This window comes from Cnephaeus nilssonii (genome assembly GCF_951640355.1).
Source record: "Cnephaeus nilssonii genome assembly, chromosome: 10".
NCBI classification, from domain to species: Eukaryota; Metazoa; Chordata; class Mammalia; order Chiroptera; family Vespertilionidae; genus Cnephaeus; species Cnephaeus nilssonii.
The window spans coordinates 24,513,452-24,541,423 of record NC_137081.1 but is presented as its reverse complement, the minus strand read 5'-3'; the positions used below and the strand labels follow the sequence as shown (position 1 = coordinate 24,541,423).

The 27,972-nt window shown below is 39.7% G+C and overlaps 1 protein-coding gene across 1 annotated transcript in view; it reads left to right on the top strand.

Moving 5' to 3' along the window:
• PAX3 (paired box 3) overlaps positions 1-27,972 on the top strand; it is a gene marked incomplete at both ends in the record, with an annotated part of 87,287 nt that overhangs the window by 40,632 nt on the left and 18,683 nt on the right. Inside the window, 2 exons of the mRNA XM_079783121.1 lie at positions 18,433-18,638; positions 27,253-27,418. Of these exons, the coding sequence (XP_079639247.1) occupies positions 18,433-18,638; positions 27,253-27,418 (372 nt within the window). The remainder of the gene's footprint in view (positions 1-18,432; positions 18,639-27,252; positions 27,419-27,972) is intronic.

Below are 27,972 nucleotides of genomic sequence, written 5' to 3'. Positions count from 1 at the left end.
GATTCTATGATAAAATAAACCTTAAACATATTATATTAACTGAGATTTGACATACTTATTTCTGTGGAGTGGTAAGAAAATAAGATCTCTAAGAGATCTTTGAGTGGTCTTAGCCAGCCACAGAACTCTCTTGCATCCATGGCATTGGATGGAAACATCAATTTAGGGGTAGACCCAGAGATGGATCTCAGAGATGCCTTTGTGATAAAATAATACTCAGAGACTCTGGGAAACCCAGTTTTCCAAAGGCCTTTCTGGACATCTTAGAGACCCTGAATCTCAGTCCTTCAGGCTAACCTGGTATGTCTGAAGCATTGGACAGTACTGCAGGAAGAATCATGTGAGAACAGACATGTGTATTTCAGTACAACAAAACCAACCTAAGTATAGGCAAGAAAAGACTGACAGAATGTAAGGTGAAAAAAAAAAAAAAAGACTGTTACAGCTACTCCCCCTCACCCGCAGGCAAATAACATAGCCACTGAACACAAAATGGGATTAGAAATCCAACTGTTATCTGGTTGACCATCTACCATGTCTGACTGAAAACTTAAAGTGAAACGCTCCATTAAAAAAAACATTTGCAATTGGCGTTTCTTGGAGATTGGATGTCAGATTTTTTTCTTTTTTAAAATTAGATATTTGCTAGACTGAACTCTGTTCTGTTCACCTGTTTGGGTATTCTTCTTTGCACAGAACTGGACATAGTGTGGGCACTAAATAACCATTTGGTGAATAAATGAATGCAGAATTAAAGATACATTTTGTGATGAGGTTATTACAAGCTTCGATCTTTTTTCCCTCCAGGAAAGAAAACATATACCTAAACATATGTATGGTGTAGGTTATATACTCTGTAACCTGAAAACTGTTTTACTGCTGTTTCTGGTGGTGTGCCATGTAGGATTTATTCATATAGACAGGGTCTTGCTTAGCATGAAGTTTTGGATCCTGATTCACACCTCAAAATGCCTTTAGCATTTGAGAAAGTTATCATACTAATGTCAAACCAGGATATACATTTTATAATTCACCACTATATTTATTTTTATTTTATATTTCTAGTCCACATTCTCTAAAGTCTGTTCATGTCCAGTGAATTCGTTCCTCACAATCACCTGTGGATTATTATTACTTCTTTACTGATGGGGAATCTGAGAGCCATACAGTTTAGGTAACTTGCCTAACTGAATGTCTGGGTTGAGAAGAGAATCCTGGGAATGGAATACCAGTTTTTTATTTTGTCCTGTTTCTAGCTTCCTTGTTTTCCAAATAGGTAAATTTGCTGCCATGATGGTGGCCATTTAGATGAAGAAGATTGGAATGGTGTTTGGGGCATCAGGGCCTAGGATTGGGGGCTAGATGATGCTATGGTTCTAGCATTTCTGCGGGGCAGCCAAAGGTGCATGTCAGAGGTCGCTGAGTTCATGGCACTGAGATCCAAGACAATTCAAGAATCTGAAATCAAAGCAAGGGTCAATAATAAGCTAACACAACCACAGCAGGAAGTCTTCAGGCCACCTGGAAAACTTGTCCAATTAAAAGAGTGTCCTGGTTCTCTATCTCCTTGTGGGCTGAGCAGTAGCTTGGTACTGGGGTGTAATTAATCCATGAGTTACATTTGGCACCTATTGTATGAAGTTGAGTAGTATCACAGAGATGTGGGCCCTCATTGGAAAAATCCCCCATAGCTCTGGCTTTCTTCACACCTTGACATGGGGCAGTGACTGCAGCAGAGACTGGATGAGGCATCCCTCCATCACACTGCACCGGCGGTGGGACTTGCATCATGCTATGGAAAAATGAGAGTTTTGCCTGCCCTCGGATGAGGATAGTTGTGATGGGCTTTGGAAATGTGGGGTTTATGAAATCTGGAATTCATAAACACGAATTTTAACAAGAGAAAGATATTATGCAAAATCCACCTCCACTCCATACTAGCTATGTAACTCTCTCTGTGCCTCAGTTTTTCATCTGTAAAATGGGGATAATATAGTGTTAATTTGAAAATTAGATGAATGAGAGCAGGTAGAGATGCTTGATGAAGTACGTGGTGCATAATAAGTAGCCATAAAATGGTGCTGTTCTATAGACCAGGAAAAGTTTTTTTCTGTAAAGGGCTATGCAGTGAAAATTTTTGGTTTTACTCAACTTGCCTTTGTAGCACGTAGCCATAAAATATATAAATGAATGGGCATGACTATGCTCCAATAAATTTTATTTTAGTTTTCATGTGTTGATGTTATTCTTTTTAAAAATGTTTTTTCAACTATTTAAAAATGTAGAAACGATTCTTAGGTCACAAGACATGCAAAGACAGACAGTGGGTAGTATTTAGCTGACTCTGGTACAGACCTTCATATCTTTAATTTGGAAGTATTACTGTATTTCTTAGCATTATGCTATGTTTGTGTTGATTCTGTTATTAGAATTCTGTTGGCAACTGCTGGTTATGCAGCCAAATATGTGAAGGTGTGTTGCTTACCTTTCGCATTCACCTGAGGTAAGCTAGACCCACACATTGGAACACTTCTAGAAGACAGTGATGGGGTAGGCGGTCCTTTAAAAGCAAATGTGTATTTTCAATTTTGTGGAGTCTTGGTAAAGTCGGTTCAAAATTTCATGTTTAATAAATATTTCTTAAAATGATTATGTGTTAGAACTGCTGAGATAATTGAAACGTGTGAAGAAATATAAAGAAATTTAGTCCCAAATGAGTCATTTGGGGTAAAACTGTGTAAGACCCTATGTCATATTTAAAAGATATCAGATGAGAATAAAGCCACTTTTCAGATACAAGTAAAGAATAAATGCAAGGAAACATTTTGGCAAATAAAACGAAAATCAGGAAGTTTGAGAAAAAGAGGGGCAAGTGTCTTTAGAGAAGCTTATCAGAGAAGAACCTCAAACACTTATAGTTTTATTTTCTGTAGAAAGTGAAAGGCTTAATAGAATTCCTCTTTAATTTAATATTGTTCAATAAAGTTTATTCAATTAGTGTTTAATTATCTGCTATAAAAATAACTACAATATGATGGTGGTGATGATGATGATAAAAACATGTATGTTATGTGAATGTTATACTTTACTAAACACTTCCACATATTTTCTCTCATTAGTAGCTACTGAAGCCAAGAAAGGGTCTTTTTATCTATTGCCTATGGATGCCTCCCAAACTGGAATCCTCTGGAAAATTGAGGTGGAATGGTCTCCATGCTCCTCTCAGTTATTCTTCCCTTATTTTGTGATAAAGTCATGACACCATCAGTCAATTTCTCTTCTTTTCTGAATTCTTCAACATCACAGGAGTAATGTTAAACTTCGACACAAAGCCATTTCTCTTAGAATGGCCTCTAATTTTTTGCTTGCAAAACTACTCAACTGGCAAGCAGAGAACCAAGTCCCCTCAAAACCTGCTCTCAGTAGGCAGTGTTTGCATTTGTTAGATTTGTCTGTATGAACTTACTAGTGCTTTGCTGACCTCTGACTGACCCTTTAAATGAAAAAGTAACACTGGGACACACAACTATACTTATATAAATTCAAGGAAGCGCTCAATCAGAGAAATAAGTGTTGTAGCAAAAGAGTTGACCTGAAAGTTGAGTCAATAGTTCAATTAAGAGGAAAAATGCTGAATGTATGAAAAATATGAAGCGCTCCTACAGTACAGAGAAAGGGGACTATTTATGCCTGGGAGATTCAGGGAAGGTTTTGTGCAACTGGGTTTGAGACCTAGGCATGGCATTGTATAAGGATGGGCACACAGGGCATGTGAAGTAGAACAGACAGTGAGTTAGGATGCCAGATTTAAGATATGACCAATCCTTTGTCCATTTTGGCAAGCACATGGGATTCTGGGAGGAGATTTGCTCCAGCCCAATGAAACCTTAAAATTCCATATGGTAGCCCTACCTGGTTTGGCTCAGTGGATAGAGTGTTGGCCTGTGGATTGAGGGGTCCTGGGTTCGATTCTGGTCAAGGGCATATGCCTGGGTTGTGGGCTGGATCCTCAGTGGGGGGCGTGCAGGAGGCAGCGGATCGGTGATTCTCTCTCATCATTGATGTTTCTATCTCTCTCTCCCTTCCCCTCTGAAATCAATAAAAATACATATATTTAAAAAATTCCACATGGTGAACTCTTAGCAGGTTTTTGTTTACATGGTCAACTGCACATTAGTTGTTTCTACATCTTAAAGCCGATTTACTCAGAGATATGTTAATTATTATTTCTTGTAAATATTGCTTACTAGTAATCAATATTTGAATATCTATGCTTCTTGAGTGAAGAAACTTGTGAATGATATTCAGAAATAGATCTAGAAATAATTTTATGAATGTTTAGCGTGAAGACTGGTGGTTAACTACTTAACTCTGACACCTAATTGGCTTGCAGAGACTGTGGGCAAGTCCTTTTAAATACTCGAGTGTCAACTTCATTTTAAAAACAAGAACAACAATGTCTCACAGAGTTGTTTTAAATATATAATGAGGTAAGTAATTTTAAAAGTCAAAAACGAAAACAGCCTCATACCATAGTTAGATGTACATAGAGTGGTTGAGATGCTAAACATTTATTTGTGTTTTTCCTCTGGGCTCAATCTTGAGTCCAAGTTGCTTAATTAATTTTGTGATTCAGTGGGTCTATCAGTGGAAGGAGAACTCTAGCTACCATAGCTGATTGGAAAATAGAAGTCAGTTCACCCACAGATCCACAGAAAATTCAAAATTCAAGCAAATAGATAGTGTGATAAAGAGCAAAGAACCAAAATTCAGAATTTGAAGATCTAGGCTTGAAATTTAGCTCTGTCCCCAGCAAGCCAGGTGATGATAGAGATATCATTTTATCCATTTGAAACTCTTATTATTATTATTTTTAATCTATAAGGTCAAGTGTGGTTTGATGATTTTTTAAATGATTTCCAGCTTTTAAAATTCTATGCTAAGCAGCACACTTAACACAAAACATGAACATCAATAGCAAGTAGTGGAAAAATATTTTAAGCAGCGATATATTTCTAATTTTTCCTCCTGCAATTACATGCATTTCACTTGGTTTTCTTCTGTTGGCTTTCTTCTCCAGTAACCTCTCTACACACTGTCTTATGCTCAGACATTCACACATTGATCCTGCTCTGGCTTCTTCTATCAAGAAGAAGAAAGCATTTGAAGTGCCCCTCTTTCTTAGTGGCAGCCTGGTTAGAAATGGATGAGGATTTGGGAGGAATAATCAGTAAGAGCAACTACCTCTGATGTTTCAGGCCTTTGACAAACTTTCTTAAAACAGTGGTTTATTTATTGTGAGAGTACAGAGAAAGCTGTATGAGAATAGCTTTGATGCTCGTTTGAATGAATTACATTTCTGTGTTATGGGACTGCAATGAGAATATATGTCACTTATCTTGGTCCTCATATATAGAGATGGGCAAATGCTTATATTTGCACACTGAAATGTTTCCACAAGTATATGTTAGCAAACTGGAAGAAGCAAGGCTGCATAATTCATGCAGAAACCTGCTACTGAAGAAATTCTTGATATTTTTTTCTTGAGTTGGGTCCCCAGTATATCCTCATTGGCTGTTGACACTCAACAAAGTGATCAGATAGGGAATTGCTCAAAACCGTACTTCATTTTGTCTATATTGATACATATCAGTAGACATAAAAGAAGATAAGAATTTGCCTCCAAGCAAACATATTCAAAGTTCTTCCCCAAGGAAACCAAAGTGAATGCTGGCATAAAGGAGAGGCCAAGTATTCTGAATTTCTTTTAGGCTTGTTGCCTGATTTTGTTAAGCTCAGCCTTCTTATCCAGGCTCTGAGGTATTTAGGAGCACAGAATTTATTTACTTAATCATTGATCCCACAGCACTGACATGTGTCTGGGGCCAGGAGGAGTAGAGGGCCTATATTTTTGATTTTTAAAGGGAAATTGATAAGGAGCAAGAGCTGAATATCCTTTGTAAGTGAATATGTTTCTACTGGCTAGTTATGGGCAGGATTGTCAGAAGAAGATGCAGATGGGAAATTGGACGATGCCCTTGTTTTACAAATTTGGGAACTTCTACAAACATCTTTAACGCTTTGGTGATCATTTTCTTCTTTTAGATTTAGACTATAAGGAACATATTTTCATGCTATTCCTTTATGCCTAATAGGGTTGGATGATATGTAAATAGAGGGGACTACCTTTGCTGAGGATACATTCTTGGTTGGGATACATTCTGTGCTTTCCAAATTATCTCCTTCTGTAAAACCAGCCTTTGAAGCAGATGTTTTAAAGAAAATTTTACAAATGACAAACTGGTTGAGAGGGTTAGGCATCTTGCCCCCAATCAGAGAGGAAGTGGACAGGGGGATATTTGGAGTAGATCCACCTGTTTCCGAGCTAGCGGTCTCCACCATGACATACAACTTCATTTGCCCAAACCTCTGGTATCACCTCTCCTCAGTTCAATGGTGACTGTTGCTTAGACACAAAGAGAAAAAAAAAAAAACCCTACAAAATTTCAAAAAGCAGCTGTCCCTATCCAAGGATGGTGATAAATCATTCATATCATCTGATTAGTCATCTCGACCAGTTTGCCAATTACTCCCAGAATCCTCTGGTGGGATATGACAGTAATCAGAAAGCCAGCCTCCTGGACCAGAGCCTCATACCTTTGCATGATGAAGGGGAGAAACCACACTCTTTTCTTTATTATCCTTTTCCTCCCAGCCTCTAGAGAAGCACTTCTCGCACAGTAGGTATCCCGTGAATGACTTCTGTTGATGACCTTGACCTTGATGTTGCTACTAATTCCTTTGCCAGTGAGAGTTAAGCTTAGCCTTCTCTGTTGCCTCCAGGGAGAGTTTTCTCTTTCATGTATGTTCAGTGATTACCTCTTTCTATATCTCCCAACAAGCAATAATTGAGCCAGATAAGATTTGGATTTTCAAAACAAACTCCTTGCTCTGCCCCTTTTCTTCCTTATGGAACCCAACAGAACACGGAAAGCAAAGAACAGTCTTGAAATGCCATGGGGGAGGTGTCAGTTAAAGCAATTCTGTATTAATTTGATCTCTATATTAGAGATCACAGGCTCACAGGATCTGTGGCTCTGTTAGTAAATAATGTATCTAGGTTTCTCAGCCTTGAGAGGCTATTTAATCTCTCTGTTGCTGCAGGGCATGGCCGGATTATCTTCCGTAGATGGATACGGTCCTTTGCTTCAGTGGAAAGAGCACTGGAGTGGGAGTTAGGTGATTTGAGTTTTACTTCAAGTTTAAGCTCCGTATCATATTCATAGTTGCATCCATGGCACCAAGGGCAATATCAGCCACATCTTTGGGATTGAAAATTTGTTTACTGAAAGATGGAATATCTGGGACAACCCCACCTGCTCTCTCTGGGTTACGGCTGTTTTTTTTTTCCGATGATCTGCCATATTGTAAATACTTCGCTCTGGTAGTTCAGGTCTCTTAATCATGTATCTTTTTACCTCCTTATGTAGGTTTCTGGCACAAAAAGGGTAGTATTTAACTTTCTTCTTAAATCTGCCTTCTATTTTCCAAACATCTCCAGTCATGCTAATCCTGGCAAAGTGTAATTGTGGATAGAGCTTTAGGTTTTGTGTGTTTTGGGTAGTCTTGTCTTACTTAGCAAGGGTGGCAAAAGCATTCTTTTGTTTTTGAGAGGCTCTCTGTGTAACTTGTTACTTCTTTTATGTATTGAGCCTTGGTTTACTTGTTGGCTTTAAAAATGACTGATGCACACAATAGCGCAACATTCGATAGTGGAAAGTAAAGTCGAAGGCAGGGTGGTTCTTTGTCTGTGGCAATTGTGTCACGAGTCTAATTGTGTCGCACTTAAAGCTCGACAAACACAGCGAAGGCTTAGGTTTCACAGCCAGAACTCGTTCTTAGTAACTGTAGGTACCATAATTTTCACATTCACCAACCACCTTTACGGTCATGTTTTCACAACCGATTTACCGGGTTGGCTGTGACATCTGAGTCCTGGCACTGTAGACCAGGAAGAAAAAGACGTGACAATATTGGTCACAGTTTTTCTTCCAACCCAGGTCAGTCCTGTTCCTCAAATGAATGTCTATAAGATTGCATGTTTGTTATGTTCGATCTTGTATTTGGGTAGCCTCTCCGAGTTCTCATGGAGCAGGTACGTTACATTACTCTCTGGGCCTCATTTTTTTTTCTCATCTGTAAGATGGGGGCAACAATACCCCTCCAAATAGGGTTTTGGTAAAGATGAAAGAAAAGGTACTTAAGGGACACAGAAGGCAGGGTTGGGTATCAGAAGCTGTCAGGGAGCCAGCGAACAGCAGCTTTTCTTATATCGCCATTACTACTATTGACTTAATTTTGCCCAGCATGTAAAAGGGACCGTCACAAGAAGGGCTTGGAGAGAGCTGTGTTCTGCCTCTGGTTAACCAGTTTCCGTAGAAAAATTTTCAGAGATAAGTTGTTCGCAGTGGATGCAGCACACTTACATCAAAAAAGTGTGGTTTTAATTCAGATGCAGCAACAAAAACATAAGCTAAATCTCCTCATAAAGGTAGTCTTTGGCAACATGGGTTTTCTTTCCTTATTAAATAAATATTTTTCCAAAAGAGGAAGGTTTGGGAAAGCGAAGTGGCCAGATACGATTATTTCTTAAACTACTTAGTTTTTCTTCTGATAGCCTTGAGGAAATGAATGAGACCAGCCCAGATGAGAGCATTTCTAATAATCTGCAGTTCTGAAGAAATATGGTAAAAATGGAAGAAGGTCCATAATTACTACATGGAACAGGATCTTCTGTTTTATTTCATCGTCCCCCCCCCCCCCCCTTCATAACATCTTAGAAGCACATATTGAATCATGAGCAATTAAAAATGCCTATGGCTCTTTCAAACTGTTTGCACTGTGTTGATTTCCCCCTCCCCCAACTCAATTCCATCGAATATCTATGAGTTGTCATGTTTTTAGTAATAACTGTGTCAAGCTGTGCTCACAAAATGTCCCGACATAACTGTTAATAAGCATTGTCATTTTCAGAATGAAACAGTTTGGCGAACGATTTATGTCTTATAACGCAGCGCTTGGGGCAGCTGTATGATTTGTCTCCTTAGCAAGTCAAGTAATTTCTTTAACAAAATGTTAAGCACAGATGGGCCATAAGCTGTCAGTTAACTATTATTGTGTCTGCATCTGCTTGCCTTCAATGCACTGCTTTATGTATTCAGTCAGTTACTTAGCCGCGGCTCCGTGAAAAGCCGAACCTACTCTGATTGGCAAATAAAATGTTCATTTGTCTCTTCTTCCTATTGTTTTGTTTTGGTAACACATGTCAGCAGCTCAATTACCCAGTTCATTAACAGCTCCCAGAGGACATGATGGCCAGCCCGAGATAAGAGGGGCAATTGTGGCGCATATGGTCAATAATAGCCTCTCTCTTGGCAATTGTAAATAAAAGTCACTTGGCCCTTTTCCTTTCAGGAGAACTACTGTTTTCCTGTTCCCCTTCAGTGTGCAAATTACCTTTCTCTGCCCCGTGCAAGCCAATCCCACCCCGAGAAACCAGAACCCGGCTTACAGCTCTCAGCGACTTGGGGACCTCCCTTCCTCACTTTAATTATGACTGACTTTTAAGCTCTTGAGGGGAGAAAGTTCTTATCATGGGAGACTATTCTTAGAAAGCCGTTAGCTGATTAATTAGTGAACTAATCAGTTTCCCTAATTGAATAGCAACACATTTTCTTGGGGTTTTCCTCTCTTTTTCTCTTTGAAATGCTCTGGTGGCGGTTACCATGGAGTGTAAAGAAGCTCTTTCGAAAAACCTGCACGTAGAAATTATTTGCAGGGCTGGGGTAAGGAAGTGGGACTTCAGCGTTGCTCCAGGAGAGAGAGAGTCACAGGGTAAAAGGGATCCTTGTTGCAAAGGAAGCCTCAACATAAAGGGTTTCGGAGGCCGCTGGGTTAATGTGGGTCAGTGTCAGGGTCCCAGAGCCAGGACCATTCCCCCTTCGCTGTGAAGGCTTCGGAAGGCGGTGCTGGCACTGAGTTTGCTTGGGATTCTGTGGCTCCTTAAGCAAAACCTTGCTGGGTCAGGGGAAAGTGAAGGGGAAAGTAAACAGACCAGTGAATGCTGCTACAAAAAATAAGCACTCGCAGAGCTGCCGTGGAGGACGAAGGAGAAATACGTGTTTGTTTTGTTGTTGTTGTTGTTGTTTTTTTTTTTTTTTTACTTTTAGCTTTGTTGTTACAAGAGGAGGCCTTTTAAGTGACAGATAGTAAGGCGATGGCTGCTAGAGAAAGGCTTCCAATATAACGTGGATAGAAATCCCGCTCCCACCTCCAGGTCTGTTATTGGAACCTCAGGATTCGGGGGTGTTGGGGGCCTGGGAGGCAGCCTGGGGTCCTGCCCGCCTCCGCTAGGCCGCGCTTATCTGAAATAAACACCAGCGGTCCACGCTGTGCATTTCAATCGCTCCCGGGCCAGGAGCTCGGGGCGGGCGGGCCTCGGCGGGCTGGCCCTGCGGCCGGGCATATTCATAACCAATCTGTACTCCCTCCCAGGGCAGCAGGCACTCGGGGAGTTGTTGAGTGTCAGGGTTTATTTGTGCTATTTTGATTAGCACCAACCTGGCAGGAGCTTATTTTCCTTCTAATGACCCCGTGCTGTGAGAAGGCGGTTTCCGAGGGAAGGGCTTGGGTCGAGGGGAGGGGAATAGCGTTACATTTCTCCAGCCCCCAGTGGGGACTGCTGGGCAGGGACCGGAGTCCACAACTGGCTGGAGGGCCTTCATTCGGGTTAGTGTTCTTAAAAGCACCTTTCGGGAGAAAGCCCAGAATTTCCTTGCCACACATTCTCTTCCCCCTCCTCCCTTTATGGCATTTGCTAAAGATGGTTGTGCAATCACATTTTCATAAGCAAATGCAGAGGCAATAAAAACAAAACAAGACCCCCCCCCCCCAGAAGGACCACTGATGCGGTTATAATCCATCTTTCCTACTTTATCAACTAACAGAATAACAATCACTGAAATCTGAGTTCTGGGCTAGGAATTCTGGGACGTTCAGTTGATTACTTGATAGATTGTTCCGCTGCACAGTCTCCCTCATCTACCTGAGGATTTGGTTGTAACGCTTGGGCTGGTTCCTGTCTGCGTGTATCTCTTTTTCTGTTCTCGACATTTATACAACTCCAAGCCACAGAGAAACAGTGTCACCGGTCACTTCTCAGCCTGTAAATGAGTGTGGAAGAGAAGCTTCCAGGTGCTGAAGTCTCTCAACTGGATTGGATTAACCCCTACTGTGCATCCATTTCAACCCACCCCCCTCCTCTGGAAAAAAAAAACCCCACAAAAAAAAACCAACCAACCTCCCTTTTCTCATCCGCCCCGGCTTTCTTTGTGTCTGCTGCTCCCTGCCAGGCAGGTGTCAGAGCTCTGAATGAGGGTAAATGCCCCGCTGATGGATTCCACAGATGGAGCGTGGAAATCGGGAGAATAGGCTTCAGCCACAGGCCATTTCTTGGGATCCAACAAAAGCCTCCAAATAAGTCAACAAAAATCCCAAAGATCACAAAGGGAAAATGTCATTTGTCATTTACTCGGGGCCTGTGAGGGAATATTAGCCTTGCCTCACTCCTCCTGGCTTGCACCCGAGTAAACACGGGAGAGGTCATTCACGTCTCTCTCCGTGTAAACGGGCCACTTCAGAGCAGAACACAGTGAGCTGTCCCATTGTCCCCTGCGTGTGGATCTGTGCGACTCACAAACACAGGAGACCTTCTGCAATTAGCCACGTAGGTGCCTCAAACTTCGAGATGACCTCTGCCTGTGATTTACCTTTAAACTCAGACTCAGGGTGAAACGACCTCAGGGACCTCTCGGGAACGATTTTGATTGTTTATTTATTTATTTTTAAATCAGCGGAGCACAGCTTTGAGTAAAAATGCTGACAGGTTTAGCTTGGAAAGAGGAGGACAGAGGAAAAGACCACCGATCTGCTCCGAGGCCGTCTTAGAGGAGTAAATGACGATGACTAAGGAAGTTCAGCCTGGACGCCCCGCAGAGAGACCCCCCCCCCCCCACCTCCTCCGTGTCTGTAAATCGCATTGTATTATATCTGGGGCAAGCACAGAGTTTAAATGGTTGTCATGTTTTGATTCTTTAATTATTCAAATGAAAGGTCTTGCTGGGAAGAAAGACAATGTGCCAGATTCATGCTTGTGAATTATTTTGTTTCTCCATTTTTGGCCTGTCTCCCATCTCTGAATGATATTGGTCTGGAAACCAATAATTACAGAAATCCACGTGACTAAATCCCTATAAAACGGAGGTAAGATCTCATGTATATTAGCGCTAACTAGGATGAACACTTCCGGAGGCTACGGAAGAGGTCACCAAGGGTTAACGGACATAGACATACTCTCTAATTCTGTAATTCCTTCTTTAATTAAACTTCACGGTTGGTTCCGCTGGTGGTAATACTCTGCCTTCTCCTCCCAGTTTGATTGGTTTCCGAAGGGAGAATTTGTAATTCTGTGGGGGTTGCTTATGTTTGTTTTCTGCCCCTCCCTCCCACCTTTCAAACTGACAATGTTTATTTTCCCAAGGTTATCCCAGGGAGTTAATGTGAGGTCATTGGGAAAACTAAAGATGCGGCTCCTAAGATCTAAAATTAGCCTGCGCTAGAAGAAATGGAATTGCTTACAGAGCAGAGAAACACTCAGGCACCTGGTGGGAGTTGGCATTTCCCTGTCATCACTCCGGGGTTCCTGCTGAATAAGTTGTGAATATTCAACAGATCTCAAGTGACGTAGTCCTTCACTTTTATCTAAAACGAATTTGAAAGATGGATGTAAATACCCTAAACACTGACTGTACACTTTAAAGTTTTGAAACTACATTATGGCGACAAGGGAGAGAAGAGTGAATAGATGGAGCCAGGGTATTTTTAAGGCAGTGAAATTGCTTTGTGGCGAACTGTAAATACCATTATAAATTAGTTAAAACCCACACAACTGTCCAACAAAAAGAGGGAATCCGGGTGTAAACTATGGACTTTAGTTGATAATGTATAAATATTGGTGTATCAAGGGTAATAAAAGTACCACATTAATGCAAGAAGTTGATAATAAGGGAAAGAATGGGAGAGGGAGAGAAGAAAGGAGGAATATGCAAACTTTGTACTTTTTGCTTATTTTTTTAAAACCTGAAACTACTGTAAAAATGTTATATTATTCAAAACACGTATGAGGTTCTTTACAACTCTTGATATCCTTTCACTAAGATGTCTCTAATACAGAGAGAGAGAGAGAGAGAGAGAGAGAGAGAGAGAGAGAGAGAGAGAGAGAAGACTTTAATAAAGTACAAAATGAGTGATCAATTCAACTGTTTGTGAACAATAGTATGTTATTGCCCCTAGATCTTAAGACCTTATTGATTTTTATTAGAGACTGCTAATGGTCAGATGGACTACTTTGATTTCTTAAATTCATTAATTATCTTGGCAAATGAATTCATCTATTAGCACTTTATTGTTGTTTAGTAAGTATTTCTTGGATATATGGAGTTCCATAAGTGTTTGTTGAATTCAATTAGAAGAACTGCTTGATTTAGTATATAATACTGATCAAACTTGTATGTCTATATATGTCATTTGATTCTAGGAAGTTTTTGGAAATTTGAGACAAATTAGAATAATAATGGCACCTAGCTAAATGATTTACATTGGAATTCCTGTTTTGGTTTGTTTCTGGTATTTCTCTTCAAAAGGACTGTGTGTGTGTGTGTGTGTGTGTGTGTGTGTGTGGTAAAGAAAATCCATACCTGTTTAGGACACAACAGGTTGGAAGAGAGAAAGAGGATATGTTCTATGAAATCCCCTAGACCTGGATTAAATCTTAACTTCCCTTACTATGTGACCTGAATAACTTCTTGGAGTCTCAGTTTCCTTTTCCTGTACAATGGGGTAAGCATTTACTTCACAGGGTTTTTGTTTAGTTAACCTGGGGAAGAGAGAGAAATTGTCATCCCCTAGGTATGGTTTGCTTCAGGTTCACTGGTGGCAGAGTTAAATTAATGTATAAATCAGAGAATGGATTACGAGGGGATTTTGGTAACAGTCAAAATGTTCAAAGTCTGATAACAATATGGATTGCAGTTTGCAATTTAAAGCAATAAAATTTCCACTCAAAAGGCCTTATATTATATATTGATATGGATTTTCTAATGAGAACTTCTCTGGAATTTGAAATTAGGGGACTAATATTTCTATTTAATGGATAATAAAGCAAACTATGTGAGGACATGTGTAGAATATGATTAAGCAACATAAATGTAATGAAAAATCTCCCCTTAATATTAAGGGTGGACAGTAGAAATAGTCTCAAGAGATTATATTACTCAAGATATTATATTTAATTTAGTTGCCAGATCCTATCACTTTATTACTTACTCAGGTAACTGTCTTGAAAAAAATATTTCTTTGTTCATTTCAGAGAGGAAGGGAGAGAGAAATAGAAACATCGATGATGAGAGAGAATCATTGATTGGCTGCCTCCTGCACGTCCCCTACTGGGGATTGAGCCCACAACCCGGGCATGTGCCCTTGACCAGAATCGAACCTAGGACCCTTCAGTCTGCAGGCTGATGCTCTATCCACTGAGCCAAACCAGCTAGGGCCAGATAATTGTCTTGATAACGCTTCTTTCAATTTCCATGTCATAGCATTAGATATTCTGTGCAGAAAAAAAAATTAAAAAAATATATAATTTCTTTCTGTTGAGCAATCTTTGGTCAATATTTAGCAAGATAGGTTACTTTTTATATAGTTTCTAATTTTTCTAATATCGAGTAAAATTGAATATGTGAAATAGATGAACTTCAATGGAATGATTTCTTTTGTGCTATTAAATGGGATTTAAGTTTTAAGTTTGTTTTTGGTCAAAACTGAATGATTCAAATTCAGGGTATTATGGATCTTGTCCCTGGGAGTATGTGTAAATAAGGAATTTTACTTTTATTGAGTGATGTAAGGAATTGTATTACTTCAATCTTTAGAAATAGCTAGTATTTCTTAGCTGGTAGATTAATCTTGGTTTGCTGACTTAACATATTTTAAAGCCCACATCCTTTTGGGTTTTACAGATAGGGAAAAGTTAGAATTAACTTGCAAAATTGTGGCTTCGTATTGCCAAAAACAACCAGTTGGTTCAGATAATTTTCACCAGAAAAATCAGGAAAATTATTTCCACCGTATCTTTTGAAATGATGTGGTGTGGGGGCTTTCCTAGTTAAATGCAACTTTTGGATTGCTTTTGAGTAAACAGCCTAGAAAGAAAAGGAGTAATTAGTTAGCTCATTAAAGAAAATTTTATTTTTGGTGGTGTAGGCTGTCCTATTAAACTCTTAGATAGTCTGAATCATTTTAATCACCCACTGTTGGTGGTTCTTCATCTTTTTAAATCACAATCCTTGTTTTTTTTAAAAAGATACTAATTCTCCAGAAAAATGTAGCTATGCAAATACTTACGAGGATTTCCAAATAATTTTAGAGGATTCACAGACTCCTCAAAGCTCATATAAAAAGATGTTGGGAGACTCATATAAGTGGAATATCCACCTAAGAATATAAGGGTGGCAGAGAAATCAGTGTTAGCTCAAAACTTAACCTTTACCTGGCACATTTATTTATTCAATCTGTACTTATTGTACTACTGTGTTCCCAGGCTTCCTGCAGTGAACAAGGTAGAGATGAGCCTTGAGCTCCCCGAGTTTGTATTCTGGGGGATGTTGATTGTGAAGGTGGAAGAGTGGTCTTGACCCTCAGAATGAGCTCTTGCTGGCACTAAGCAGCTCCGTTTTCTTCAGGAACCAGAGTCGATTTTGATTAATTGACCTGACAGTGCATGGCACATCATATTTACTTTGGAGGATTTAATAGCCCCCGAGACTCCCAAAGGAAACACGAAAATTTCCACATACTATTATCCTAATGGGGTCACAGTAAGAGAAAGTACAAGCAAAGACATAAGGTTCTCACAGGTGGGGGAAGCCTTTGGGCCGTCACTAAATGCTGTTGAGTTTTCACCTGCTTTCACATGGAAAAGGAAAGTCAGGACATCCTCACACAGAGCATAAAAGGAAAACATTTTATGGAAATTTATTGTCCTCTGGGGGACATAAGTAGTTTGTTTCTTGAGGGCGCATGTTATTTATAATTTAAAAATATGTATGTGGAAGCAATTTTTGTTTTTGTAAATTGTGGCAGGCAATATTTTCTGTATTTGGGAATTTTGAGAGGGAAGAGAATGATTAATCTAGAATATTTTATAAAGGTGGTTCTCAAAAACGTCATCTAAGATCAGTAAAATTAGCATAAATCCCCTGGGAGTATGTTAGAAATGCAAATTCTCAGAGCCCACCCCAGACCTACAGATCAGAAACTGTGGAAAGGGACAGCAATCTGTGCTAACCAGTCCTTCAGATGACTGTGATGCTCTGAAAGTCCGAGAAACACTGCTCTACAATTAGGCACCAGTTATCGCTCTTTTAACTTGGCTCATATTTATTAAACACATACACATGCAAGTTTTATTGGGAGCTTTGGAAGTTTACAATGCAATGCATGGCATATTTCTTTGCATGTTAATACTCTTAAAATATCCCCATATTTTAGGAAAACCTGTTTTCTTTTTAAAGTTAATCCTAAAATGTCCTAAAATAATGAGTTTATATGAAGTTATACCATTTTCTATTAAATTAGATAACAATTGAAAAACCAAGCACAATGTCTAACACAGTAGATGCTGTGTATATTATAGTTCTATTTTGCTTTTATGCACAAGTATTTACTCTTTAAAATTTGTCATGTGTATTAATTCACTCTCTTAATTTCAGTGTTTGAATAAGAATAAAATGAAAAAGTATTAAATTGTTAGAAAACTTAAAATTACATTTATGGGTTATTTTGGACATGCACCTTTTTGAGCAGGATACAATTTATCCTAAAGTAGAATGAAAGTTTAGATTTCCGTAGGGCAGAGCTAAGTCTGAGCTGAAGACAAAAGAGAAGGACATAGGAGACATTACATTTCACATTGCTTCTCACACCACCTGCATTTCCCCAGGTCCTACCTGACTGAGGGTGCAAATGCCTTACCCTGCCATTGACATTAATTATCTACAATTTTCAGGCTTTCCTTCCTCATTTGCTGAGAGCACACATCAATCCCTTCTCCAGAGGAACCCCCAGTTATTCGGGGAGTTTTCAGAGCACGTTTGGATGTGCTCTGGAGCAAGGATGCTCCGGTTCCCGTACTATACTTAGTGTCTATTGCCTGATAGCCTCTGACGGCCCTCTGCCATTGCCCAAAGTCCAGGGCTGCTCTCCTGCCCAGAGCCCTGTGTCTGGTGCAACCTCAAACCTCAGAAGCTTCATAGGCCAACAGGTGCTCTGTCACAGCTCACAGACACCACATTGCATCCTTAACTCGAATTCCTATCTAATTTCCCAGCACCTTCTCCCCTTTCCTAGCACCTTCTCCCCTTTCCTAGAACCCACACACAAATTTGGAAGGTCTCCTTCCCAGGCAAATTCAAGCTTTGGTGGGGTGGGGAGGAGGCCATAGCAGGGCTGGCTTTAGGAACTGACCTGTGCAGCTGCCCTAGGCCCTGCCTTCAGAAGGGCTCTGTGTTTGGTTTCATGCTCTGTTGTTGCTATCTTGAATGCTGGGTCCCGCATTTTCATTCTGCACCGAGTTCCTCAAATGAGGCAGCAATCCTGGGCAGCCACCCACCATTCAGAGGCCCAGACTCTGAGCTTCAGTTAAGGGACAGTTTACTAGATGACGCCTGCTTCTTCCTGAATTTATTCTTCAGATTTGTAGTCACAGTTTCTAAATCCTCCTTAAAGCATTTCCCAGTGGCAATGAGATATTTAAACGTGATTTTTCTTAGAGGAGAGGCGGAGCCTGTACATTTATAGGAATCCTGCAATAGTTTACTATTATTGCCTTTTTAGATACTAAGTTGATTTAAAATAAATATTTATTTAAAATAACAGAGTTCCTGTTGCAAACATTGCTGAAGTTTATCAGGAACCAAATTAAATGTGACTCATTCATTAGACATAAATTAAGTGACCCATTAAATGCTAAGGATGAAGGTCATAAAAAATGGAATAAGTCCTGTCCCTGTTTTCTAAGAGCTCATAATAGACCTTGAATGACAGAAGCAGATTGCCATTATTTCTACCTGGGGGGCTTGAAGAGCGGGTAGTGGAAGAGATTAAATGCCATTTAATAATATAATACCTCAAGGAGGGGCTTGGTGTCCATGAACGACATTGGGAATGTATCTTAGGATCTGAATCATTATGGCTTGTGCAGACTTGAATTATGATCCACATTTTATCATTTTTTCCCCCTCCTGTGCTCTTTCTTAGCCTCGGCACCCCAGTCAGATGAAGGCTCAGACATTGACTCTGAACCCGATTTGCCACTAAAGAGGAAACAACGCAGGAGCCGAACCACCTTCACAGCAGAACAGCTGGAAGAATTGGAGCGTGCCTTTGAGAGAACCCACTACCCTGATATTTACACCAGGGAGGAGCTGGCACAGAGGGCAAAGCTCACCGAGGCCCGAGTGCAGGTACTGCCATCGCCATGCCCTCGTCCTGCTTCAATCCAGGCAGGAAACAAAAAAGGGTCTTTTCTCCTTTTAAAGCAGATTTTAAATCAGGAAAATAGATATATTAGCAATAGCAGTTTGTGAATTGTAGCCTAGAGCACTATCAAATTCCCTCCTTTCTCTCTAATGACTTTTCTTCATAGTTTGCCTTATGATAACAGCATCATGACCTCTTTTTTCTTTTTATTTGAATTTGCCTGATTCACCCTTCCTCCCCTCCCCATCTCTTTTGTTTTAGGTATGTCTATTTAGCAGGATTTTAGAAAAAAAATTCTTAATAGGTAGGTGAGTCCAACTAAATTTGTGATGGATACACTTGACTTCTTTTCTGTTGTATTGTTTTGATACAATTATTTTACAGATCGCATTTTAAAATCTGATCTATTGAATTTGCTTCCTTTGAATTCTTAGTGTGTTTTTTTTTGGTATTTATGAAAATGTACATTTTTCTTTTAGAATTTGATTATTATTCCTAGGAGAGTATGATTGTATCAGCGAAAACACACAGAAGTATGTCAGTTCATGTTTCACACATCATTTCAGGAATCTTAATTATGTACCAGTCATTATCTGGACTTTGGGGGTGGTACACAGATAATAGCAGAACAATTTCAGTGTTTTTTTTTCCTGTGCCAAGTACTGTTCTAAGTGTTTTACATGAATTAACCCATTTACTCATCATTACAACCCTAGATTGGTACTCTTATTATCCCTAAGTTATACATTTTTAGTGGTAGGCATTTGGATTCCATATGCTTCCTCTCCACGACCTTTCAATTATGATGACATGCAAAGGTATATAAGGTAAATTCCTTTCCTTTAAGGGTTTTATTGTCTGGAAGCATCTCAAGTATCTATATTATCCCAAGAACAGTTTGAATTATCTTTTGAACTCTTAGATGTACAGTTGACCCTTGAACAACATGGGAGTTAGTGACGCTGACCCATGAGTAGTCGAAAATCTGTATATAACTCTTGACTCCTGAAAAAATTAGTTGTCCCTCAATATACATGGAGCATTGGTTCCAAAATACTCCACAGATACCCAAATCCAAGGATACTCAAGTCCAACACATCTGAGGATTCCCAACTGCGGATCAAAAACACTACAGGCACTTACTGAAAAAAATCTGCCTCTAAGTGGACCCATGCTGTGTTGTTCAAGAGTCAGCTATACTCTTCACCCTCTGGAAAAGGCTTCTTTGGTGTAATATGTTTCTATTGAGTGATAGAATAATGTTTTCACCACTCATTAGTGATGAACTTTCCCCTCATGGTAGTAAAGCACCATTTGAAAGATTACAAATGTCTTAGGGTATCCTGGAACTCTTTACTATCCCAGAAGTTAAGTTATCTTATTTGGAAATGTTGTGTATTCCCAGATACCTAACTTTCATAGTCAAAGTGAGTCTGGGAACTCAGCAGTGAACTAGTCAGCTGATATGGTCTCGAGTGATCAGTACTTCCTCATATGTACCTAATTCCCTCTGCTGTTACAGAATTTTACAGCAGTAACCTCTTCTAGGCTCAGAGCCTAGTCAGAGGGATTGTCTTATTCAGTTTGACTTTTCATATGATCATCATTGTGCTAAAAAAGTTGAGGAATGCTCAGGTGAATTAAGACAAGTCTTTTAAGGAGCTACAACCTAATATGGATAATAAAGTAAACATACAAATAATTTTAAAAGTAAAGCAGATGCAATTAGTATCATAAGAGACAAAATGCAGTGGGAGCTGAGAAGAGGAAAGGATGAGATATTGTTGGAGCAAACAAGAGAGGCTCATGGAGAAGGGAGATTTCAGATGGACTTTTGAGGCGATAGTTATTCATTGGACAGGGCAGGTGGGGATAGCATACTAGTAAGAGGGAGTAATATGAGCAAAAAGCACAGAGAGTTGGAAGCACCTGAGCTATATACAGGCGACCTTTCATTTTCACTCATGTTGGGGGAACAGAGAATAGTTCATTTTGATTGGAGGGTACGGAGTGGTCAGTGGCAGGAAGGAATATGGCTGGAAATCTATTCTGAGGGCATCTTGTGGAAGGCCTGGGTTTCAGGCTAGGACACTCACACTTAATGTGATAGGTGGGGAGTCTGTGGGTATGAAACCATCAGTGGCAGTGTGAATGGAAAGGGAAGGATGGTGATGAAAGGTACTTAGAACTGAAATGTAGGGAACTGATTGTGATAGTGGAGGTGAGGGGAGTGAAGGTAAGAGTCACTAGATGTGTAGTGTAGGTTCCAGTTGGTACTATTCAATCCCTCTACCTGTTACATTGGGATACAGAATTGCTTCCCAGAATTGACCACACATCATGGTAATATCTATACCTAAGTATTATATCATTATTTAATAATATATGGTATACCTAATATTACATGTACTAATGCCACAATTACTATATATATCAAATATGTTTTGCTTTTAGTTCTAGGATTAAATAGTTAATCCTAGAATTACCCAGTTTAAATGTGAAGGTCAGTTCATTCAGTCTCTGTTCTTTCAGCAACCTTTATTGAGTGCCCACTGTGTTCCAGGATTTGGTCTCCATACTCCATGGCTGGCCAAGCCCACATGCTGGGTCTGTCCTTAAGATAACTCAGACTCAAACAATAAATATTGATTTTTAAAGAAATCAAACAAAGAGAGTGATGGAAAACTGAAAAGCGCATTCAGCGTTGCTCTATTTCATTCTTGCCTTTGCCGAAGACGAGGATGGGGGACAGAATCAATCTCAAGCCCATGCGGCTTGGACAGAGCCTGGTGTTTGCATCTGGCTCAGTGAATGTCAGAGAATAAGAATGGCCCATTAACTTCCAGAGGACATGGGATCAAACCAATAAACAGTGGTTCATATTTTTCTATACAGTGACCTCTTCTCCGAAGCAGGGCCCTCATTAACTTAACAGCTGTCCTAATGTGGCTTTAACCCGGTGACTCTTTACATTCCTTATGGCTTCATTAGTTCCCTTGAGACACATCCCGTCCTGCACCACAGCTATGATCTACGGCCTAACAAATTCCCTACAACACCCGGCATATGGATCTTACTTAACCCAGCAGGAAAAAGAAGGGAGTAGTTAATCACTGATTAAAATGCCAGAACAAAATCCTGTAGTTTTTAGAAGGATCTGGGAAAGCAGTAGCAAAGTCAACTCAGTTTGAGTGATAGCCAGAAAGTGAGTTAGTTTAATTTGGGGCACCTGGGAAAACCAAACACCAAACCAAAAAGAAAAAAAAAACAAACACACACACACACAATAAAAAACCTAAAACCCGAACACTTCCTATTCCATTTATTTTCCTGAGGAAAAATATTTCTAACTTAAGCCTTTGTCAGTATTTCATAAAAAATTTGTTTGGGCAGTAGCTACATTGTATTTATCATAGTCAAGTCTGAGTACACAATCTAAGAATTGTACACCAAAGATTAATTTGCCTAATTTACTTCCTGGGTAGCTGTTAGTTTGGAAATAATAGAAAGCATTAACGTTTTATGGGGAAGTATGTTGTGCAAATATTTATGATGTGCAAAAGTTTTAGTAAATATTTCATCTGAGAACTCCATGAAGCAGGCAGGCATCACCCTTTACCACCAAGATAATAGCAGACAGGAAAGGAAGCTGCTTGTAGAAATAGCACTTAACAAGGAGTCAGAAGATGTGGATTTTGGTCTCAGCTTGTCAAATGCATTTTGTTGAACAAGTCACTTAATTCTGCTATAATCCAGGTGTGCCTCAGCTGTATTTATGTATGTATGTATGTATGTATGCATGTATGTATGTATGTATGTATGTATGTATGTTTTGAAATTTGGAGTAGGTTAGTCTGGCTCTGTGGACGACCAGGAAAATCTTGGATGATTTTTGGAGACTTGAGATTTGTACACAAAATGTTGTGCCTTTGCTTCTCTTTGTCCCCTTCCCCTCCCGCCCCCCTGCTGTGTGTGTGTGTGTGTGTGTGTGTGTGTGTGTGTGTGTGTATGTGTGTGTGTGTAGAGGGCATTAACTAGGGAGAGGGCTTCTGGCTTTTATCATATTCTCAAATACCACCTCCTACTGTTCCATTCCCCAATTAAGAGCTATTAGGATGCATGATCTCTTAGGACCCTGCTAGCATCAGTAATTTGGGATTCTCAAGGAAGCCCAATGGTGATTTAACACCATCTAACAGATCCGAATAGTTTAGAAGTTAAGATACGTATGGAATAGTTGACTCTAAACTCCATGATAAAGCAAAAATATGGTCATCCTGCAATTTGCTGTAGGAGCTCACTCTTGGAATGTATGAAGATGCAGTTTAGTATGCTTTCCTGCGTGTCTGTGGTCCTCTGGACGCTCATGGAGCATGGGGTTTCTCCCTCAGCCTCTTGCTCACCCTCTCCCTGACCTTCGGGCCATACAGTGGTCAAAGCTAGATGGCTGAAATGATAGGGACTGGGAGGGTGTGGTCTCGAAAGGGAGAGGGGTGGAGTGAATGAGAAGGTCCAGGGAATGAGCAGTTTGTCCTGAATTCACTTACTTGGGAAGTCCTATATTTGGCATTGTAGCATTAGACATCACCAAATCCAATGTTTAATCAAGTTTTTTATAATCTTGTTATAAATTCTTTTTCTAAGGATTACATATTACATTCTTTTCCTTCCACATTTTTCTAAATTGCATGTGAAATAATCCATCTGGAATAATGTAAGTTAGATTGCCTTTTGAGGTCCACACCAAAAACGTGAAGGAGTAATTTATGGATGGGCAAAATTAGGCTTACACCCTGGGACAATTAGCACTAATCCATGAAACTTGGAAACAAATTTGACCTACATCTCCATTCAAGCCCAACTGGCTTTCAAAGATTTGAGGTGTTATTTGGGCACTTTTCTGTTTGCTCATGAGCATAAAAAGCTTTGGCTGTAGACCATGGAGTTAAGGAAACAAAGCAAGGCTTTAATTCTTGGGTTTCTTAGAGGTGGCAATGAGACATTTTTACTTATTAGCTAACATTTATTGAACACTTAATATCTCTTAGGAATTCTTTTAAGGTCTTTGATGGCAATGTTTCATCTACGTATCACAGTAGTCTTATAAAATAGTTTTTTATTTCTCCCATTTAGCAGATTAGAGAAGAGTCTCACAGACATTAAACAAATTGTTCAAGGTCACAGAGGTAGTAAGTCAGGGAGTTGCAAGTCAACTTTTGCATGGTTTGTGTTGCACCCATGTGAATAAAAAGTATTACTATAGCTTTTAAAGTACTAAGTTTTCCCCAACTTACATGGTTGAGGGTCTGAACAAATTGGTTATTTATATTACTCATCAAGAGAAAAATTTATGAAAATCTTTTTCTTCTTTTGTAATTCATTATCTCCCTCCCCCCGCCCCCCGCGCCCGCTACAGTTACCATGATGTTATGGAGACCTTTCGGTCAATTTAAATTTTGCTTCAAAAAAATCATTGGACCTTGTATTACTTCAGACATGGTTATAAAGATGATTTCCAAAAGGCATGCATATAGCTTTGTGGAAGGGCGCTGTAGAGAGACAGACAAGTAGGGAGAGATCCAGGCGCCAGATGAAAATGAACCAAGCTTCAGGTCATCAAATGAAGTAAGAACTTCAAGGGGATGTCTTTCAGTTAAAGATGGGGTGATAACAGTCCCCCAGGACAATTGCTTTGGCTGGTTTGGGTATTTAAAATGAGGGTTATTTCAAGGGCAACTTTTTCTTTCTGTTAAAAATATGTCTATTAAAGATATGTCTTTTATGAGTTTCAAAGTATAAAGCAGGCAAAGACCACTTCCCAATTTGCAACTTCAGTACATTTTTTCCTTTGATGATTCTTTTGGCAGACAGCTGGTTCTAGGAGAGGCAGAAGGCTAGCAATGGCAAGATGATGACAAATTTGGTTGAGTGGCCAGAGTTAGGCCAGTCCTCAGTAAGCCCTGCTTCATCCAGGACTAGCCCTCTGGATTTATTTAAATTTAGGTACATTTAAATGCTTCCCTTTAGGAAATTCTTGAACCTCCCGTTGAAGGTTCATTTTTCAGTAAAGATTTTCTTCCCAACGATTTCTCCTAATCTTTGATTGTACTGTAAATATAAGAATTTTAAAATCCAACTCCCGGTGGGCTTATTCAATGTCTTCAATATTTTTTTGTATCATTTTGAAAAAATGAAAACAAGACCCCAGAGACCTTAAATCCCTATTCTTTTGGATGTGATCATTTGAATATATTTGTGGAAATTATGGTGTTTCTTCTAATTTATTATTTGAGGAAAGACATTTTTTATTAAAAATTGGGTTAAGGAGGAGTTAGAATAAGCATAAATTAAAAGTAGGGTAAATTGATGGAGTGATCAGGTATAACCATCCACTGCATAAATCACACTTGGTTTACTTATCTAAAGGTCACAGAAAGAAGTTGGCATAGAGAAATTGGCAACATTGCTCTGATAATGACGGAAGTGCAGGCTTCTGAGTTCTTTATAAAATATTTCATCAGCACAATTGAGATTAGTATGTCTGAATGAATGAAGTCACATCAGAACTTTTGGAAATTCAACTCTCCTCCCAGCCTAGTACATAAGGCTGGAGATCCACTGTATGTAGGTTTGTCTAGATAGGTGTGTGTGTGTGTGTGTGTGTGTGTGTGTGTGTGTGTGTGTGGTGGGGGGGGCGCACCATATCACCTGAGTCAGGTGGACTTGATAATCTCAAAATTTTACATATATAATAAAACCATGGTGCATGGTATAGTACAGTGCACTCAGGCATGAATATGCCACTCAGTTCTTACCCTCAGCCTCCTCAGGCTAACACAGCTTGTCCCAAACACTTCTCTGAAAACAGTTTTTTTACCCCGATGCCTCTGGAGGTCACAGCAACAGATTTCCTGTGAGAAAACACAATTGATGCAGACCTCAAATTGAGTGCTGTTCATGGTTCTATTATCCCAGGTCTAATTCAATTATGTATCAACATGGGAAAATATTGACTTACCTTCTTTATTGGTTGGAAACTTAAGGACTATTAAATATTAGTGTTTTGAGGACGGTCACACAGCTCTCCTTAACAGTATCTTGCAACATGCCCAGAGGAGACCAAATTCTTTTTTCAGAGCTTGGGTGAGGAGCAAAAGTTTAAGCAGATGCCTTAGCAAAATATTTGTCAAATTGGGCTTTCTTGCTCTAGAAAGGAGAAACTCCACCCGCCACTCTTTTAAAAAAGTTACAACTTAAAAAAATGACAAATAAGTTGTATAATTGTTAACTTTGTTCTATAAGGAAGTCAGGTCTTATTTTTTCTTAGACGTGCTGTCTCCTGTATTATCACCTCCATTTGGAGTCACCTCTTGTTGAAATCATACCCAAGCTTTAAACTGAATTGAAACTCTGTCTCCACTCTAATTTTCAAGATTCTCTGTGTTTGGAGCTTCTAACGCCAGTGAGCAATTATTTTGGTTTCCTTGATGACTCCGGATTCCATAAGTAGAACACTATAAGCTACTAGAGTGCCTGGATCCTACCTTTTCCTATCATCTCATTCACCCCTCTATCCATCCGACCCCAGGCACATTGCTTTCTCCAAATTAAGTTGTCAATGAATATTTGATATAGGAATTAGCAAATACTTGATTGCTAGAAATCTTCTCTCATTTTGGGGGCAGCATCACATGTACACTTGGAAAGATTAAAGTTCTACATTTGAACTCCGCGGGTGTAAGAGTTGGGCAAGATCCAGGGGCCCATTAATAATTTCTCAATATTTTAGATGTTCAGTTCCATTTCTTCCTCCTGTTATTGCCATTTCTCTCTAGCTGCTCATACAAAGTACTTGGCTGTTAAATTTCTCAAAGGCATTTTATTTTATTACGTCAAGGTTTTCTGAATGTACCTGGTTAGCATAGTGCCTGGCATAGAGTATTATAGGTGCTTAAAGCTGTTGTTGAAAGAAATAATAAAGTAAGTATTTAATGGATCTCCTTAGATAACAACATGCTCTCATTTCTTGAAATACTTACCTCTTCGGCATTTATTTCCACTAAGATCAGGATAGTGTCTCACACGTTGAAAGGGATGGTAAGATGGCTCCATTTCCTCCTTTGGTCAATTTATATGGCTGTCCAGGAGCTATGCCCATAATGACCATAGAAATACAGAGACGGACTGATAAGAATATAAAATACAAGTGTTAGTGTAATAGGCAGGTCCAAATTAGGACATGTGTTGTGGGGGTCAGAGGCTCATGGATCCTCCCTAGAATCCATGAGGGTGGGAGGGTGTTGGGGGTGACAGTGGGGGGTTTCTGTTGTTCTGACTCCAGCTCAGCCATTTCTACCCAGGCTCATCACTGGATTTGGGGGGCTCTGCAAGACCACAAAATGCCCTCGAAGCCCCTCTGTGACCCCTGACATTTAACTCTCTGTTCTCCCCTGACATCACAACCCAGAGGGTGGAGAGCTCTTACTTCTTTTTGCCCTGTCAGTAAGGGGCCTTTAATCTGTTTTAGCATGAAAAATTCATTAAGAATGTAGTCTTATTTCATCAGCGAAGCCCTCAAATTTTAAATTAAATCCATAGGTCTGGTTTAGCAACCGCCGTGCAAGATGGAGGAAGCAAGCTGGGGCCAATCAACTGATGGCTTTCAACCATCTCATTCCGGGGGGATTCCCTCCCACCGCCATGCCCACCTTGCCAACATACCAGCTGTCGGAGACCTCGTACCAGCCCACTGCTATTCCCCAAGGTATGGAGGAGTCAGGACGGTAGGCTGTACCTCCCCATAGCTCTCCCTGCTGCTGATTCTGAGGAAGCCGTGGTGACATGTTGCTGTTTGCATGTTAATGACATTACATCAGGTTGTCTTGAATGTCCCAGTCACATTTCAGAAACACAGTTTGTTTTGGGATCTATCTGAATCTCTCTAGATAAATTGTGTTGTAATATTATCCCATTTCAGTATCTGAAAACAAAACAAATCAATGAAACCAAACAACTTTTCTTAAAAAAAAAAGCGATTTGTTTTTCTTTTGTTAAAAATTTTGCCTCGACAATTGTACTCCAGTGTGAAATTCACCGAAGTTCCACAATGGGTACCAAGTACAGGGGTCATTGAGGGAAGGTAAGCCTTGATAAAGGCACTGTTTTTTGGCACCTAGAGGTGAAAGGGATAAATAAGAGGAAGTTATTTTGGATTATGAAAGATAGCATTCTAGGCGGTTGAAACTATACTATTGCACTAATACTGAGGTGCTTTGAAAGTATATTTGCTAAAGAAATTTGAGACTTGCAACTCTTACA